Source organism: Zonotrichia albicollis, chromosome 11 (genome assembly GCF_047830755.1).
Source record: "Zonotrichia albicollis isolate bZonAlb1 chromosome 11, bZonAlb1.hap1, whole genome shotgun sequence".
Classification (NCBI taxonomy): Eukaryota; Metazoa; Chordata; class Aves; order Passeriformes; family Passerellidae; genus Zonotrichia; species Zonotrichia albicollis.
In genome coordinates, this window is record NC_133829.1 from 16,052,838 (window position 1) to 16,071,080 (window position 18,243).

The following is an 18,243-nucleotide window of genomic DNA, read 5'->3' on the forward strand; positions in this document are numbered from 1 at the left end:
TTAAGGCAGCAGAAAAATAACACAAACGAGAAACTTCTTTTACTTTAATGCCAATCTAATAGTTTTTAACTTGGGTTTCTCTCATCCCCATGTCCTCAGTTGCCTTTCTGGAAGTCACAGTGTGCCATCTAGTGCCTCACAGCCTGCCCACAGACACCACCAGGCAACACAACACAGGAAAAAATAGCACTGCTCAATCTGTGAAGTTGTGGAAAACAGAGTAAAATTACAGACCTTGGCCCAAAGCAACTCAAATAAAGCACATAAAACCCCCAGAACCTGTACAGAACTGGCTCTAATCTATCCTTATTCTATACAACTAATTGCCTATTCTTGCTGGGAATTTTTAGTAAGCGTGACCATTTCTGCTGCAGCAAGTTTAGTTTGGGTTTTTAATCCCTTATTGCTTAATGAACTGAGTGTAAAACTTTGCATTAGTCCACAACAAACTAACTTCCCAAATTATTTATTTTTATACAAGCCAGAAAAGCTTAAAAGGAAACAATAAGTATCTCATCGTGACATTTCAAGGTATTTTGTAGAGCCTAACTTAAAATTCTCATCTCTGTAACCTGGACCTCAGCCAAAAGGGAGGCCCAAGCAGGAGTCAGCAATGAGGAACTGCACAGCCAAAGTGAGAATCGCTGTGCCAAAGGCAGGAGTGGCCAGGAACAGCCTTTGCATCTGACAAGAGCTCACTGCAGGCCCCTCCCTCTCCCACCGACCCCTGGCTTTGAGTGCTCCCTCACCTCAATCCCTGCTGTTTGCTGCTCAGCTATCCAGGGGAGTTTCCTTCTGCCACGTGCTCTGCATCCAATCACCCTCAGGCCAAAGGAGGGACCAGAAACTGCTCAGCCTCAAACAGCAAATGCTTATTATTTAATCTGTACTGCTTCTTGTCATGGCTATAAATACTAATGTATGACCTTTTATGAGGATTCTTTTTTAAATGATGCTCAAAGATATAAATACATTGATGTAAACAAACCGAGCAGCTTCATCCTCTGCATTCCCAAGGAAAAGTCATTCAGCTCTAAGCTCAGCCCCTTCTAAGAACACCACAAACATTGAGGTCTTACACTGCAGCACAGCTTGCATGAAAGCAGCTTAAAATGGGAGTCAGCTGAAAAAAAAGGAATGCAAAACCCCCCCATACTAACACAACTAGAAATTATGCAAAACAGAAGAAATGCTCAGATTTATTCTACTGTAAAATTCCTTTTTGAAGCTTCCTCTCTACAGTGTTAATGAATAACATTTATTTAGCTCCTAGAATCAATACTTTCATAGAAGGTACAAATTAACTGATTTATTAATTAACCCCAACATGAAAAAATAGTTTTTCTTGCTGTTGAAAAAATACCATAGAGTGTAATAGCTACTGAATGTCTTACCATCATGTTATAGCCTTCCTCTGCATCAACAGGCTCACTTATTACATTTTTGGATGACCCCATTGAGTTTTCATACCTGTGTCAAAAAAATGCAATTAATAATTTCACCTTAAACCACTTCTAAAATTACTTTTAGCTTGCTGGCAGCATTTAGGTCATGTACATCAGATGAGCACAGTAAGGTTGTCAGAAGATAATTTTATTTGTAAAGTGTTTGCATTGCTCCTAACTAAAAACAGCCAAAAGTCCAAGAAGAAAACAAAAAGAGACTGACACTGCAGAAAAATGTAATTTTATATGTGGTTAGACAGGAAACAGTACAAACACGATCAAAACTTTCAAACAAATCATTGCATGGACTGCCCTAGAACAGTGATTCAAGTAGAATAATCTTTCCTGGGACAGAGAACTGGGCAAGTTGGTGATCAGTTCAGAAAGAAAAACAAATCAGAGATACACTAATAATCAGCATCAGCTAATTAATGATGAAGTAAAATAAAACTGAAACTTCTGTTCTCATGGAACTCTAAGATGTGAAGGCTCCTGCACAAGTGAGCTCTGGCAAAGTGAACACTTTATGCAGCTGTAACAGAACCATTGCCACAACTGAAGAAAGTCCACAGGTGCAAATATTTATAGGTTTATCAAGAATTTCCAAAACAGTGTTAACAATTCTGAAATAAAGTTAAATCCTTGGCCTTAAGGTTGATAAATTCTAAACAGCTGAGTGCAGTCTATTTTGAGTGCAGTCTAATCTTACTTATCTGAAGAATCAGACACTAAATGGAAATTAAAGACACTTCTAAATTATGCAAGGTCAGGTAAAAAAACAATATTAACCTTTAATCAGGTCCAAAGTCAGATTTTGTTGGCCTTTACCATGAATGACACTGCTTTAAGCAGACTGTTCACCTGTTCTCACATGACAGAAATAGCTGAATTTTCTGTAGGGATTTAGCCCAGCCTGTGCCAACAAGCCCACGGATCTCTGTATGCCTTAAGACAACCTACTAAACCCATACAAAGCAAAATATAATGCAGCTGGATGGAGTTTTTGAAAACAAAGATTGTATTTCTGCATCACTTCAGCCATCAGAACAGACCCACCACTGAGTCTTCAAACACTGAAGGATCTTAGAAAACACCTCTTGTACACCAAACTTGATTGTAATCGAGGGATAATAAAAGCAGATTAAACTGACATATATATTTCAGGAGAGAATACGAGGATCCACGTATTTTCCCAGTAGTGCAGTTCACTTGCAAATAATGCAGAAATAGGAATTTGTATTTAGAGAACTGCATAGAGAAGGCAGACTCTGAGTACACTGCGAGACCTTCTGTGCTGTCAGCCGTGATTTTGTCTCTGACAGCAAAGGAAGAGCAGGGGTTTACACTAGGAACGACATTAGCAGTTTCTAAGATGCAAACAGCCATACAGCATGTGGCATTTGACACGGGTTCACAGCGAATTTCCTCAGCGAGGGCGCTTCTACCCCCACACACAACTCCCGCTGAGGACAGGGGGGCCTGTACAGCCTGAAGGACCGGCGGGGTCCCAAGCACCGGGACGCCCCTCAGGGTCAGCCCGAGTCTCCCCACGGGCAGTGCGGGAACGCCGCGAGGGGCTGGCTCAGACGGACAGCCCGTTTCTCCCTCAAGGCACGGCCTGACCCACACCCACCGCTCCCGGTCGCCTGTAGCAACCAGGCTATCCGCGCCCCGCCTGGCCGGGCCGTGCGGCGGAGCCGCCCGCCGGGGCTGTGGGGCTGAGGGGGGGTGAGGCGGGCCCGCCGCCATCTTGCCCGCGCCTCCCGCGCGCTGCCCGCTCGCGCCGGGCCCGCGCGCCGGCCACTCACGCTCTCCGCCGCGCCGCGCCGTCCCGCCCGCGCGCGTCCCGCCGCGCTGACGTCATCGCACCCCGCCGCCACCGCCCTCCCGCAGCCGTGCCGGCCCCGCCCGCCCGGCCCGCGCATGCGCAGCGCCTGCCGGTGAGGCGATGCCTTCACCTGGCCCCACACCTTCCACCCGCCCCGCCTGATGCATGCCCGGCCCGCGCCGGCGAGGCGGTGCCCTCACCTGGCTGCACACCTGGCCCCACACCTTCCACCCCCCCCGCCCGGCCATGCCCGGCCCGCGCCCGTGAGGCGGTGCCTTCGCCTTGCCCGCGCCTCGCCCCACCCTGAGGGGGCCACTGAAGAGGTTCCCGCGGCCCCTCAGGCTCGTGTCTTCCTTGCTGTGAGGGCCCCCATGAGAGCCCACAGTATGAGGTGTGGCCCTCAGCACAGGGGGATGGATGGTCACTGCCCTGCTCCTGCTGCCACAGCACTGCTGGCACTGCCCAGGGGCCATTGGCCTTGTTGCTCACCTGGGCTCATGTTCAGCTGCTGTCAGCCTGATGTGGCTTCCTGTGCCAGTGTGATCACTGAGTCATGGCAGTCAGCCCCTCAGCACCCAGCCCCTCCCCACTGCTGGGAGCAGAGAAAAAGGGGACCGTAAATAACTGTGTGCAATACATGGGGTACAGGTACAACACAGGCACCTAATCCTGGGGTGTAACACTGTAGTGGGGTTTGGGCTACTGTGTCCAGCTTGCTCACCTGGGGACGGGTGGGGATTGTGAAGAGGTCAGCCTTCCTCACAGGGTCTGAGGCTTGGGAAATGCGATTTGTGAGGAAACACAGGACAAGTTGAATCTAATAAGACAAAAGGGGATGTGGTAGGAGTGTTCAAGCATGATGTGAAGAGAACAATCCGTTTCCCTCTGTGTGACAGGAATAGCAAGAAGAAAGAGGCCTAAATGATAACCTGGACAGTTCAGGCTGTCATCTCTGAAACATTAAAAGTCCTGCAAGGATGGCAATAGATGGCTTGGGAGATCATACACGCTTCAGTTGGATCTGCAGCACCAACAACACCTCTCAGAAAGGATACATCACTCACCTGGGATTCAGAGCAGAGAGCTGAGCCATGAAGATTCCATCCAACTCCCTCACAGTGCCATCCTTTGACAATGCACTTATTATTTATCAGCTGCCTCCACTCAGTGCGTGCCTGAGCTGAGTGCCCTGATACTGTGTTGCATCAAATCCTGCTGTTCTGGTTTGATGCCAAATCAGATACAGCATCAGAAGAATCTCCTCTCATAACCTATTTCCTCAGATATTAATAACTGCACTAAATGCAAAGAACTAGAAAAACAGGTCAGTAATGTCTGCAGAGTATAAAATACTTTCTGCAAAGTCTTATGAAACAATTAGAACATTCAAGAAGTCATATTTGGGTATTACCAAATCAAATTACTGTCACTTTGAAATCCAAACACAGGGTATTTAATTGTGATGATCTTCATAAACTGCTGCTCAGTTTTTCCCCTTATTTAAACCTAAAATCAACAACTTTTATAATGGAAAAAGGAAGGATAATCTTTGCATGCAGGTCTTAGATAAATGGCCTCATGCAGCTTTAAATAACAAAAGTGACAATAACAAAATATGTCAAAATGGAAGCCTATCTAAATAAAGCTACTGTCAATCAATTCTGACAGTGTATAAACGACATACATTAGAGTAAAATGAAATAAGGCTTATTCAAGTCAAGCAGTGATTTATAAAACTGAAATGTAGAAATGTCAAAAACTTACAGTGAACACCAGATGGATAACTTGACTTGTTAGAAAAACTGCTCAGGAACTGGTGCTTGTGCTGCTGGACAGCTGGTCTCGTGCTGACAGTCCAACAGACCCAATTTACACTTGCAGATCTCACATAGAAGTTGAACATGACCTTTTAACATTCTCTTTTTCTTTGTGACCAAAAGAAAGGCTCCGAATAGATTTGTAACACACTGCATGTGATTTGGCTTGAAGGAAGGGCAGATTTTCCAGAAAAGTCAGGAAGTTCACCACACAAAAAAGTTTTTATATAGCATGACTTGTACTCTGATTTAAAAATAGCTTCACTGATACTCCCTTACAATTTAACTTACAATAGTGATGCATTTGCTATGCAAGTGGTTAAAATAATGGAGGGAGCAGAAAAACCTTTCTCTTCCCCCTCACCCCCGCATTCATACCAGAATGGTCTTGAATTTTATTACACAACTGGTTTAACTGTGTGCTGGGAAGGGTCTGTTGTATTTTGACATGGAGAAGAATATGATTTTCTCTGCTTTTTTTCTCTGATTCTTTTGCTTTTTCTCTGATTTCTTTCCTAATGCATAGGATATAATGAATTTCATATTAATAAATGTGGTCTTGCAGGTTGTGTAGGCACTTGTCACTTGTCAACCCTTGAGATACACAGCAAAGAGGGTTTTTGTAGTGTTAGTAATGCATCAAACAAAGAAAACAAAGCATCCTGAGTGCTATTTCAGAATCTAATCAAATCATATTTCTGACTTGATTGCTCATAGGATTTGCTTTGTCTACACATGCCGCAAGTAGTAGGACTTAATTCACATTTTGTACATGTGATTTATTAAATACTGATGGGAAATTTGACATTTAAACCAATAAAAGATATTAGACTTAACTCACTATTAGATTTTTTAATGGAAAGACATTTCTTATACAGGCAGGAAATTGCAATAACACATTTACTGATTTATTGCAATATTTTACTCTCGAATCTTCAAAATGAACTGTCGTAGCTCTTCACAGTTAATAGAATTGGGGGTGAACTGGGATCAGCCATGGAAGGGACTGGACAGTGCAGCAATTGCCATTACCTTGGGGCTCTGCCTAAACAATGGTGTTCATGGAAACACAGGTAGGTTAAACTCACCTCTTTCTGGCTAAAGGAAGAATTTTGAAAAGACTCTTGTATTGAAAAGAGAAAAAACAAATCTAACAATGGTCCTACATAAATCTCAACCCAGTAACAACGATTAATTTGACACAGTGGGGTCGGGATCAGAGCAATCCCAATTTCATGTGACAGCTGTTAGAAATTATATTCTTGGTGAGGCCCCTGCTCATTTACACAATGTATTTTCAGTTTGTCTGAGTGGTCAGTGAGGCTACATTTATTTTACAGCTTTCTATTATCTGTGTTGAACAGTTATTAAAACTTGTATTGATCCAGTTATTAATAACTCTTACAAAGCCTCGCTTCCCTTTCTCTTTGCTTCAGAAGCGTTACTTGTGAGTTGCGCCCTTAAGCAAGACTAATGCTTGTTCCTTTTTGGTATAAAGCTTTGGCACACCTTGTTTCCTCATCATCTTCCCCTTGCAGGGTTTGTTGATGCTTGCCTGAAATTCTGGTAACATAGAATCACAGAATATGCCGAGATGGAGGGGACCCATCAGGATCATCCAGCCCAAGTCTGTGTCTTGTGCAGGGCATCTCGAATAGTCACTCCTACCATGTCCAAACGCTCCTCGAACTCAGTCAGACCGTAGTAAATCACTTCAGTCTGACAGGCCTCACTGATGTTTAACAGTTGGATAATTCTCAGTATATCCTGACGGTATTAGGTACCTTTCGCTGGTACACCAGAAAAGCCTAGGCGAGAGAGGCCCGTTCCCGCTCCCGAACCGCTGCCACTGCGCGCAAGTAACACCACCGTCCGCCTCCGCCCCCGGGCCCGACCCTCCGCCGCGGGCCCGACCCTCCGCCCGCCGGCCCGACCCTCCGCCGCGCCCCCCGCCCGCCCCCGGCCCTCTCCCCGCCCCTCGCCGCGGATCGCTCTGGGCGGGCGGCGCGATGCGGCCGGTGCTGCTGGCGCTGGGCCTGGCGCTGGCGCTGGCGGCGGCGAGCGAGCAGCACCGCGCCGAGTACGACCGGGAGGCGCTGCTCGGCGGGCAGGTGGGCCGGGGGCGGGCGGGGCCGGCCGCCGCTCCGGCGGGGCCGCGGGGCGGGCGCGCTCCCCGGGCCGGGCCGGGCCGGGCCGGGCCGCTGACCGGGCGTGTTGCTGCTGTGCCGCAGGAGGAAGCGGAGGAGTACGCGCGGCTCAGCCCGGAGGAGCAGCAGCGGCGGCTGAAGAACATCGTGAAGAAAATCGACGCGGACGGGGACGGGCTGCTCAGCGAGGGTAACGGCGGGGGCCGGGCGGGCCGGGCTGCTCCGGGAGGAGAACGCGCTCTACCCGTGACACAGCCCGTGGCTCTTGTGCTGGGGAGAATCCCTGTGGAAAACATCACGATCCCTTGCACAGTGAGTTAGAAACACTGACAGGCTCATACAGAGGCTATCTCTGTGCCTAAGGTTTCTGTTTGACTCCAGAAGAGACCACTGAGAGGGGACCTCACTGATATGTGTAAATACCTAAAGGAAGGGTGCCAAGAGGATGGAGCCAGGCTCTGCTCGGTGGTGCCAACTACTTGGACAGGAGGCAGTGAGCAGAAACTCATGCTCAGGAAATTCCACCGCAATATGAGAAAGAGCTTCTTTCCTGTGCAGAGATTGTGCATTGGCACAGAGTGCCCAGAGAGGTTGTGGAGTCTCCCTCACTGGAGGTACTCCAGAACCTTCTGGACACAATCCTGTGCCATGTGCTCCGTGTGCTCTGGGATGACCCTGCTTCAGCAGGGAGGTTGGACCAGATGACCACCGTGGTTGCTTCCAGCCTGACCCATTCTGTGATGGAAGGAGTGTGGCCAGCAAGAGTTAGTGTAGGTCAGAGCAGTATCAAGTTGAAGGTGCCTCCTTTGCACTGGTACCTGCTTCTTGCATGTCTGAAGCTACTTGGAATCAAGTGGGTCTTCATGCTTGTAATCCTGTTATGTGCAAATCAGAGAGCAGGTGTAAGATGGAAAGAAAGTACTGCAGCCATAATACTACATAGGTGTGCTTCAGTACCTGGTGGCACCAAGTGACATGGAAGGATCATACTGCATCATAGAACAGTATCATAGAACAGGCTCTTCGGACAGGCTTTTGTCAGTCAGACTTAGGAGCTCCATGGTAAACTCAGGCCCTTTCAGTACATCATTACGATAATCTGAATTTAATTTTAAACTTCATTATGAACTTTTTTTGCTCTGCTGTGATTTTGACAAAAAAGTCTCTTGTGTGCACACACAAAGCAAGCAGAATCCTTGGTCAAATGCCAGAACATGATTTCATTAAAATGACACTAAATATGCAGGAAGCTTTCTCGGTGAGAGAACAAAATGCAGTTTTAAAGACAAGATTGACTGTCTTTTGAATGCTTTTTACTTTATACACTAAATTTAATAAACTGCACCCTTATTTCAGTGTTCCTGCATAGACTGTGTAAAGGTGAGATAGTCTGTAGCTTCAGTGGGATGGCTAATCCCTGTCATACACCACAAGCAGCTCACAACATGAAGGCTTTAAGGAAAAAAGTATTATATAGAAGGAGAGGAATTCCAGCCATACTCTGTCCTCATAGTGTATTTACTGCATCTGATTCTCAGTCTAATGAAAACTTGCCTTCCTTTCACTTCCCAAAGGTAAAACTCACAGTGAAATGTGTTTTTACAGTAAAAAAGTTATGGTACTGAAGCTTTTTGAGCTCAGTTATTCCTCACTGTATTGCAAAACTCTTGAGAACGTCTTCCTTACTAGTGCCTCCATTTGGAGGCTGACAGTGAGAGAAGATGAAATATATTAATGCTGCTTCTCTAATGTTGGAATAGTAAGAATTTCTGATTCATGGCACTGGATATTATGTGGATATCACATGGCTGTGCCTCACACCTTCAGTGCTGGGAAAGAAACCATTAATTAATGGTGCCCATCTTTGAGAAATGTTGCAGTTTCTTGTAAGGCAGTGCTGGTTTGTGCACAAGCCTTGCTGGCACACACACCTCTGCACGTTCAGTCAATTCACAGAATCTGTTAGCCAGCTGCTCCCTTTGCTGATATAAATTCAGTACTCAAAATGTATTTTAAAAACTCCCTTGTTGCTTTTCAAGGATATTTAAATAAACCTGATAAAGTTGTATCGATGCCTCTGCGAAGAAGGAGAGGATAAGATACTTTAGTATTTAATAAATGCTGTAAGATTTTTCTGCGTCAGAGTAGTGATTTCTATAGGACTCATTTTTAGTCATCATGACTCTTCAGAGCAGGATTTCAGTTGAGTTGATTAGGATGTATAATTTTTGCAATGCAGAGGGAGATGTTTTTCCCTTCCAGGCACCTCAAAATAACTGAGAGATACTGGGAGAATATGTTCTCCCAATCTTCTCTAAATGAAGTAACTTTAATGTATTTCTGTCAGTTCATTGGTATATTAAGTTTTATTTCTTTTAGCTACATTTGTATAAAAGCAAGCAGCTAAAAAACCTTTCCAAACTATGTGAGGCTTGATTTCAGCCCCAAGTAAAGGGAAAGTAGCACTACAAAAGTAGTTAATATTTTATTTTGGGTAATTAAGGCAATGACACAAAATAAAGTTGCTTTTATTTCAGTTTGTGGGTTTTTCAAAAGAAACCCCAGAGTGATGGGAACAATGTTGTTTTTGGGATACCAAATTAGATTTAGAGTTGTCTGTCTAAACCATATTCAGCATCATTTTTGTAAAGCTCTGGAGAAAAAAGAAATGAGAAATGATGCTACAGTGTTGATTTCCTTCAGACTAGAAAAGCCAAGGCCACATAACCATTAACAAACCCCCTGAAATCTGTAGCTGTGATCTATTCCCTCATTCATCCAAGTTACCTTGGAAAAAGCCACAGCATGGAGCAACCAGACTGGTTTGCTTTAAGTAACCTCTTGCCTGTATGCTTTCATCTGAATTGCAAAGTATATTCCAGACAGAATAGATCTGTGTCATCTTCACAATTTTTATGGTGCAGATGATTCTGATTCTCCTTCTTTTGTTATATTTTTAATGGTTTCCACAGATGAGCTGAGCTCCTGGATACAGCAGTCTTTTAAGCATTATGTTACACAAGAAGCTAAGCAGCACTTCAGTGACTATGACAAAGATGGTGATGGACTGGTGTCCTGGAAGGAGTATAACTTGCAAATGTATGATCGTGTAATTGATTTTGATGAGAACACTGTCCTGGAGGATCAAGAAGAAGAATCATTTCGCCAGGTAAAATGTTTCAGCAGCAGCTCCTGGAAGCTGTTGGCCAAAGGCAGCAATATTTGTTTATTGTGACAGAACAAGATGGGTAGAGAAAGCAGAGCAGCTGGCATATGGTTAACATGTTATGCTGAGATAGGGGAGTAATTAAAGGAAAGTAGTGGAGTATTAAAGCTGCTACTGACAAAATAAAGACACAGTGAAATGGCACCTCCTGAGTGTATTTTTCTGGCTGAGTGGAGCATAAGTCTATTGACAGTCTTACAGCAGAGCATGGTCTCCAGCCACCATCTTAAACCCAGGATGCAATCCATTGGGTGAGGTCTGAGCCTGACAGTGTCCTGCCCTCAGCAGGGCCAGCAGCACTGGGGCTGGAGCAGAAGGAAGCTCTTTAACCCCTTGGTTGCACTGTTTCAGCCCTTCTTTCAGTTACTGCTCAGGCACTCAGTGTGGGCTGTCAGCACTGCCTGCTGTAACATTGCCTGTCCATTAGAGACCCACAGAGAAAGCAACAGCCATTCAAACAAACAGTTTTAAGCAATGAAAATCAGCTCCCACAGCTAAAAATGGATGTTTAAACACAGAAGTTGTGTGTGAGTCACATCTATGCTATGAAAGCAGGTGCTTAAGCAGGGAAAGAGGCAAGAGAGGCAGGAGGAACAGGTTCACAAGAACCATCACATAGCAAAACTTGTTTCCTTTCAAGTTCCACATTTAGAAGCACATGTAAACGTTTCTCAGAAAGGGAATAAGTGTGTTTTTAGACTATTCTAGTCAAAGGTTTATTTTTTTATTTGTGAGGATTGCTTTGTCTGCTTTTAGTAAAATAGTAGTAGGTAATTTAGGATGTTAGCAGAAGTTAAACTAATATAGTGAACAAAGGATTTTACACACTGAAGAAACAAACTGTAAAGCATAGTATGTGACATAACTGAATAATTACATAGCTTTTAAATACCACAAGACTTTCAGAGGAACTTGCAGTCAAAATATTGATACCATGTTTGAGACTTTGGCATCACAGATACATAGGGAGCTCTAAACCTGTGAGCTGGGATAGAACTGCTTGCTCACGTTAGGACTTGACTGCTTGCTGCATTTTCCTGCCTGCTGCCTTCTCCAATGTAGGTTGCAAATGAGCAGCATTGTACAAGCATCACAGCTCAGGCACCTTCAGCATTTTCCTTAGGTTTTCAGGTTAGTGGTCCTGCTCTGATCAAGGTGAAAGAGTAAGATACAGTTTGGAAGTGGCATCAGGTAAGAGCAGGAGTTTACCAGGAGATGGCAGCCTTGCTCATCATTTCCCAAAAAACTCTGGAAAACTTTCTTTCTCCCTCAATGGTTCAAGCTTACATTGCAGTATAGTGCTTTCTGTAATCCTTCTGGATTGCCTTCCTAGTTGAACTCCCAGCTAAGGTCAGCTTTTCTCTAAAAGGACATTTAACTATTTTGCCATATAGTTAAGATCTTACACTTCACTTGTTACATGTAATGCTCTGTGTTCATCAGCTTAGCCTGATTTTGAGAGAAGTGTCAATAGGTGGGATATAAACCAAAAGTACAATTTCAAATGGTTATTTGTAAAATGTTTATGATCTTTTATTTGCTGGCTATTTCTGTACCCAGATCACTCACACTGCTAACACAGCACACCTAAGGATGGAATTCCAAGATTTTTATAGTTCACATGGTCTGCAGATTGAGCAGAGATCAGTTGTCAATGGTGTGGGTCTGTATTTTGTCTAAAGAGATTGTACAAAATAAAATAAGAAAAAAATAGGAAATCTTTGCACATCTGGAAGACAGAAATAGAAAGTGCAAGACATTCAGAAATTAGAACTTGCCTGCTTATATCAGATATTATTTATTTTTTAATGGCATGCCATTATATATACTTAAAACATGTTAGAGAAGTGACTTTTAAAATGATCACATTAAATATAAACATAAACATTAAAAGGTTTAAAATGATAACATTTAATGGACAGCAGTTCTGTAGTAAAAGAGTCTGGCCTTAAAATGGCTTCAGAAAAGACATTTTACATACATGATCTTTCCAGACCTTCTCTGAACTACAGATAGCCCTTGACATAAATAAGATGTAGATCTATTACAAAGTTTAGTGTCTTTAAAATGTAAATTTTGGAATTTTCAATGGCTGCCATTAATTATAATAATTGTACTCCAGTTTGTTATTTTAGAAGAGGATGCACATATCAAAATGAGAATTCTTGGTCTTTTCATTATCTCTGGTTCATTTAAAATGTCTCCTTAAATTGAAAAAAACCAGGGGTTTTGTGATTCTTATAATAAAACCACCTCAATTAAAAGTGTTGTTCTTATTGCTCTCAGTGAGCTGTTTTTAGTGAAAATTTAACATCAGGATAGTATGAGTAGGTAATGTGAAACAATTAATATCCTAATGAGCCAGCTACTACTATGTTGTTTTTCCTTTCCAGTAAGGGCTCTAACTAAATCTATTTTCTAAGCTTCATTTAAAGGAGAAAAAACGTTTTGAGAAAGCTAATAGAGATGATGTTCCTGCTCTGAATGTGGATGAATATATTGCATTTGAGCATCCTGAAGAGGTGGAGTACATGACGGTAAGGTTTATAGGGGAAAACCTTTACCAGCCTGTGGGTGGGGGTCTTTTCAATGTGTGTCCTCAGCTTCAGTGCCACAGGAGGTGGAGCAGGTATGGATGTGGTTTGGACAGCCCAAATTAAAATTGGGTAATGTCTCATGGATCCAGTGCTGGAGGTCAGGAGCTGGAGCAGGAGTTCAGTGCTTGCTTTGAAATCTGTTCCCAGAGTTAGGATTGCACAGGTAACCCACCTTTGGAGACTGGACTGACTTAGCCACCTCTCAGCTCTGTTAGGCTGCAAATCCATCAGTGAGATTTTAGCTTTTGGTTTTGGCTCTCTGGTGGACAAAAGACCAGCCAGTTCTAACAGTTCAATTAAGTTGCAAGAATGCAAATTAGTGAATCCACCAGATAAGAAAAGTGAAATTGGATGATAGAGCTTTGTACATATTCATGTTTCTGAGCTGCTTTTGCAGTTTTGAATTGTGTTGAAGGATTCCAGCTCTATGGACATCTTTCAGATTTGGTTTTCATGAAATCTGACATTCTAAACTCTTAAGGCCAGTTCTGTTTTATTTCACAGGAACCAATTACTGCACTAGTCTGCATAAAACACAAAAAGAGATTTGAAATGAGGGAGTCTTTCATTTAAGGAATACGTCATTGCTCTAAAATGTTTCAGTGCTATTTCTCTTGATCATGAGTTGCTAATTTTGCTCTTTGTATGTATACAAAAGGACTTTGTCATTCAGGAGGCTTTAGAAGAACATGATAAAGATGGTGATGGATTTGTTAGCCTGGAAGAATTCCTTGGTGATTACAGAAGAGACCCAAGTAAGGAATAACGGGAAGGGGCATGAAAGAGGGAACTAAAAAAACTTTTGGTATGGGGAGAATTGGATGCACCTTTATTTTCAGCTTTTCACATTAGACCTACAGATTCTGAGGAAGATTTTCTGTCTTAGAATAATTCTGTTTTCTGGAACTGGGCATAGTAGACTCCTTGTTTCAGTCTGCCCCATGTGTACTTGGTGGTGGTTTGTGTGTAGCCCATTCCACAGTTTCCTTGCAAATTGCTTCTTGTTTTCTGAAAGACTGAAATGAATTCCTGACCACAGAGGATGCAGCTGAAACAAGGTGCAGCCGAATTTGCCAGCTGAGCACATCTGCAGATCCAGCTAGCAGGAATGTGAGGGTAAACTGCCCTGGCCTTGGTCAGCCTGAGCAGGCACTGCCAGCCTTGCTTTGGGAGGACTGAGCTGAGAGTTTTGTGAGAGGGGTGAAGGGTGAGGAGTCACTGAGCTGTTCCAGCTATCAGTGCAGTGAGTGCTGCCTTCACTCTTTGGTTTGTTGGGGTCTGGTTTTTTCCAATCTTGCCATTCCTTAAACTTGATCTGTTCCTTCTTTAACGAGAAGAAGGGCACTTAGCTGATGCTTATCAATATTTCTCAATTAATATTTTACACACTGTATTTGATTTGCTAAAAGCTAGGGCAAATAATTCTTCCCATTCCAAAAAGCCCAGTAACTTCAGTTTTGTGGAAAGTCTGCTTGTCCCAAAGCAGTGCTAATTCTGAATTGCATCCTAGCTGGGGAGAGTTGTGTAAGCCACATGAGGATATGGGGAACCAGGGGAATAATCTGTTTTTCCTCACTCTAATCAGCCACCTGGAATTTCACGTTTTATAACCATCTTTGTTTGTCAGAGCCAGTAAAAACGACCAATCTGTGATGCAGCTACAGAATTCTTTATCTTTTTCCTGCTCTAACATGAAAGAAAGCTTTTCCAACCCAGTCTATAAAATGTTGTTGGAAAGGAGTGAAATTGTTGCAGTAATAAAGAAGATAACAGCCTTGTCTTACAACTTGTTAGCAAGGCTTGAGAATCAGCTGTGATTGTACAAACTGCTTCAGCTTTTCTCTCCTGCAGACAGCGTTCCTGCAGCACTCTTTAAAATGACTAATAGGCTGCATGGGGGCTCTGATTCATAATTAGCTCATGGTTTGGGGCAACACTGTATGGTGAATTGTGACATAAAGGGAAAATCTCCTTGCAAAACCAAATGTGAGAAAGGAAGGAGAGACTTCATCTTTTCTTCTTTAATAATGAAATTGTAATTATTTTGAAACTGTTACTTATCTGCTTGTGATACCTGCTGCTTTTGACTTTCATAAGGCTTAGAAAGCCAGTTCATGCTTGTCTGCAGTGTTTGTAATTTTGATGAATTACTTCTCAATTACTTGAAGAGTTAAGGACAAGTCTAAGATTGCTGTAGGCTGCAGGATGCAATGCCTGTACATTGGGTAAGTATAAAACAAGTATGCAAATAAATACTGACAGTAAATGAAATTGCTTTCCCTACTTTCCTATGCCCATTATGGTTTGTTTTTGTTTAGTGACATCACTTTTAGGTAATGTTTTATAGAATAAGTGTATCTGCTTAGGAGAAAAGATGAAAACTTCTGCTTTAAAGTGAAAAGTAGCTTTAAACTTTACACTTGTGTCTTACCAGCTGCAAGGGAAGATCCAGAATGGATCCTGGTTGAGAAGGACCGGTTTGTGAATGACTATGACAAGGATCATGATGGAAAACTCAACCCTCAAGAGCTGCTGTCTTGGATAGTACCCAACAATCAGGGTATTGCACAAGAGGAGGTTCGTGGTTTCACTGCTGGTTACATTTTAATTACTGCAGGGGAATTTTGAAGAATCACAGTGAAATGAGAGAAGCATTCAGATCTATCGTGTCTTAGTTATTGAAAAAAAAAATCAGTAGATCTTTGCATATATTTTTAATTTCTTTCCACTTTGACAAGGAATGCAGGTCCTTTAACTGCAAATGTGAAGTTCCTATTAATTGTGTAAATGTTTGTAAATTAACAAAGTGGTTTTGTACATGTTTAAATAGCTTATCTGCTTTGACTCAAGGGTACAGAATTTTAATAAGTCATTTTTAGTTGTTGTAGGTAAATCTAATGAGATGCACTACCTAAAGGAACAGCACAATTTTGAAATAAGAAATTGATTGTAATTCTTCTAACTGGATAAATCATCATAATTGTAGAACTAAAAACTGGTTTTGAGTACAAGAAAATGGAAATACTCTGTGATTCAAGATGGTGTAAAACTTTGATGATGCTAATTAAAATGGTTTAATCAGGGATAGAACAGCATAATAGCTTTTAAGTGGATTCTCATTTTAGCTTTTTTTTTTTTTTGTGGCAGTTTCCAGTCCCTGACTGCAGTAGAGAGGATTTCTGCCTTTCTTCTAGTAACTTCTCAGCTAAATTTTCCATGTCTTTGCTTTACCTTGGAGGATTTTGGTGTTCAGAATGGCAGGAATGCCATGGTGTCATATTCCTGGGGAAGAGAGGCACCTCCCTGTGTCAGACACACAGACACACAGACACACAGACACACAGACACACAGCCCATGAGTGCTCCCTGAGCTGCCCCCTGTGCCCTGCTGGGCTCTGGGGCCAGGAGCAGCCCTGTGGCAGCAGCAGCAGCAGCAGCAGCAGCAGCAGCAGCCCTGGGTGCTGCCGTGTGGGAGCTGTGGGATGCTGAGCTGTTCTGGGAGTGCTGCTGTGAATGGGGATCTGAGAGCCTTTGCATGGCCTGTTCTGGCTGTGCTCAGTTCTTAGTTCACAGAAATAGCACAGTTCTGACATGAGCTCTGTGCTGCTGGGGCTGCTCATATCTGTGTTAGCTTCCTTGGTTTGGGGATTTTTTAGCTCTTCTTAGCAATCGTTCAGATTTTGGCTTACAGCAATAGCTCCATTCTGTAATAGTAAGAGCTCCATTCTGCAACTAATAATTTGTTTTACTTGTTTTTCTAATTTGCTGCTTTTTCCTTTGGGTAATATAAAGGCTTAGCAAAGTCACCTGTCCTAAAGAGAAGGTAGCATTGATTCAGTCATAAACTGCTGTTTGAAGTCAGAGTATCACACTTCCATTTCAGCATTTCAAAATTACTTGAAAAACCTGGTAGTTAAATAACATAAAAATAGAAACATTACAATCTATTCCATTTTCAGGAATTGACATGTGTTGGCCAAGATGTTTGTCATATTAATCTTTCAGCTTTTGCCATGCAGAGTGCTTTTAAAATCCCCTTGGCTGACGTTTGTGCCCGTTATTTTTGGCTCAGTTTCATTGAGCCAAACCAATCAGGAAAAGCAGGAGCAGAAGGATTCTCTAAATCACTGCATTTGTAGATGTTCAGCAAATGAAAACAAAGCCCATGTAATACCAGGACTCCATTTCTCAGGAATAAGTGGTCTGGTAGAGCTGCTGCACAACCTGTTAGCTCTGAGCTATGAAATTCTGGTGAATGAGCTACAAATAAAATACTCTGCATTTGGTTTTTCATCTTACTGCTAAACTTCCCTCTTTTTGTAATATATAAATAAGCACAAACCAGATTTGTTTTAACTTAGTGCATGTGGTGGTCTGTTTCTTTTACAGGCTCTGCACCTCATTGAAGAGATGGATTTGAATGATGATAAAAAACTTTCTGAAGCAGAGATTCTTAAGAACCAAGATTTGTTTCTTAACAGTGAAGCAACAGATTATGGTAGGCAGCTTCATGATGAACGTTTCTACCATGAAGAACTTTAGATTATTTATTTTGTAATCTTTTTTTCTTCCCTTTCTTTCATTTGAAGCTTTTGTTAAAAGCACTCATCAGCTGCATTGCAAGTTTCATGCTGTAATTACAGTACACTAATGTTTGTGTAAATAATTTGCATTCAAAATTAAATTGCCCTCCTGCAAACTTCCTGGGCCTCTTATAGCCTTCACAATTAATTTGAAATACTTGCTGTCAAAATTCTGTAGTGTTGGGAAATAAATCACTTCAGGGTAGTACTGTATTGTGATGAGTTGTTCTACTGTACTTGAAGAAAATGGAGAATCTAGATGGTTCTGAAAGAATGCAGAATATACTAACTGAGACTACTATTTTTCTAATCAATTAAATTAGGGCAGAAGGTGGGGGAATGTTTAGAGTTAGTATTAACTGTGTTTTGTTTATACCTTTGGAGAAATACTTACATAAATGCCTCAGTTGTTTAAGAGGTTTCTACTTGATTTTGAATGGTTTCTATACTGTGTTTTACTCTATCATAAAACTTGCTATTTTTACATCAATAGACAAGAATTATTTTTAATGTACAGTTGTAGAGCATTAGCAATGCAGTGGTATTTTACTGTGTCAAGACCTTCTTCATTTGTTGGATTAAAACTTAAAATGTTCTATC

The 18,243-nt window shown here is 42.4% G+C and overlaps 2 protein-coding genes across 4 annotated transcripts in view; one reads left to right on the top strand and one right to left on the bottom strand.

The window, feature by feature from the left end:
- The window catches only part of SCAPER (S-phase cyclin A associated protein in the ER), a 135,777-nt gene extending 132,420 nt beyond the window's left edge, over positions 1-3,357 (bottom strand). The window contains exons 1-2 of one of the 2 annotated variants that reach the window (XM_074549526.1): positions 3,254-3,357; positions 1,395-1,470 (exon numbers count right to left, since the gene is read on the bottom strand). In XM_074549526.1, coding sequence (XP_074405627.1) covers positions 1,395-1,470; positions 3,254-3,309 — 132 coding nt within the window. In that variant the 5' untranslated portion in view covers positions 3,310-3,357. Of the gene's footprint in view, positions 1-1,394; positions 1,471-3,078; positions 3,206-3,253 lie in introns of those variants that run through there. The other variant, XM_074549525.1, reaches the window with a different exon arrangement.
- A 3,492-nt stretch (positions 3,358-6,849) lies between these two features.
- Positions 6,850-18,243, top strand: RCN2 (reticulocalbin 2). 2 transcript variants are annotated; one of them, XM_005487793.4, is made up of 7 exons: positions 6,850-7,201; positions 7,322-7,427; positions 10,210-10,406; positions 12,887-13,000; positions 13,719-13,815; positions 15,495-15,637; positions 17,450-18,243. In XM_005487793.4, the coding sequence occupies exons 1-7, from the start codon at positions 7,100-7,102 to the stop codon at positions 17,600-17,602; spliced, it is 912 nt and encodes a 303-aa protein (XP_005487850.1). In that variant the 5' UTR covers positions 6,850-7,099; the 3' UTR covers positions 17,603-18,243. The 2 variants fall into 2 exon arrangements, with proteins under 2 accessions (XP_005487850.1, XP_005487851.1); XM_005487794.4 differs by having other exon boundaries at positions 7,040-7,201; positions 12,899-13,000.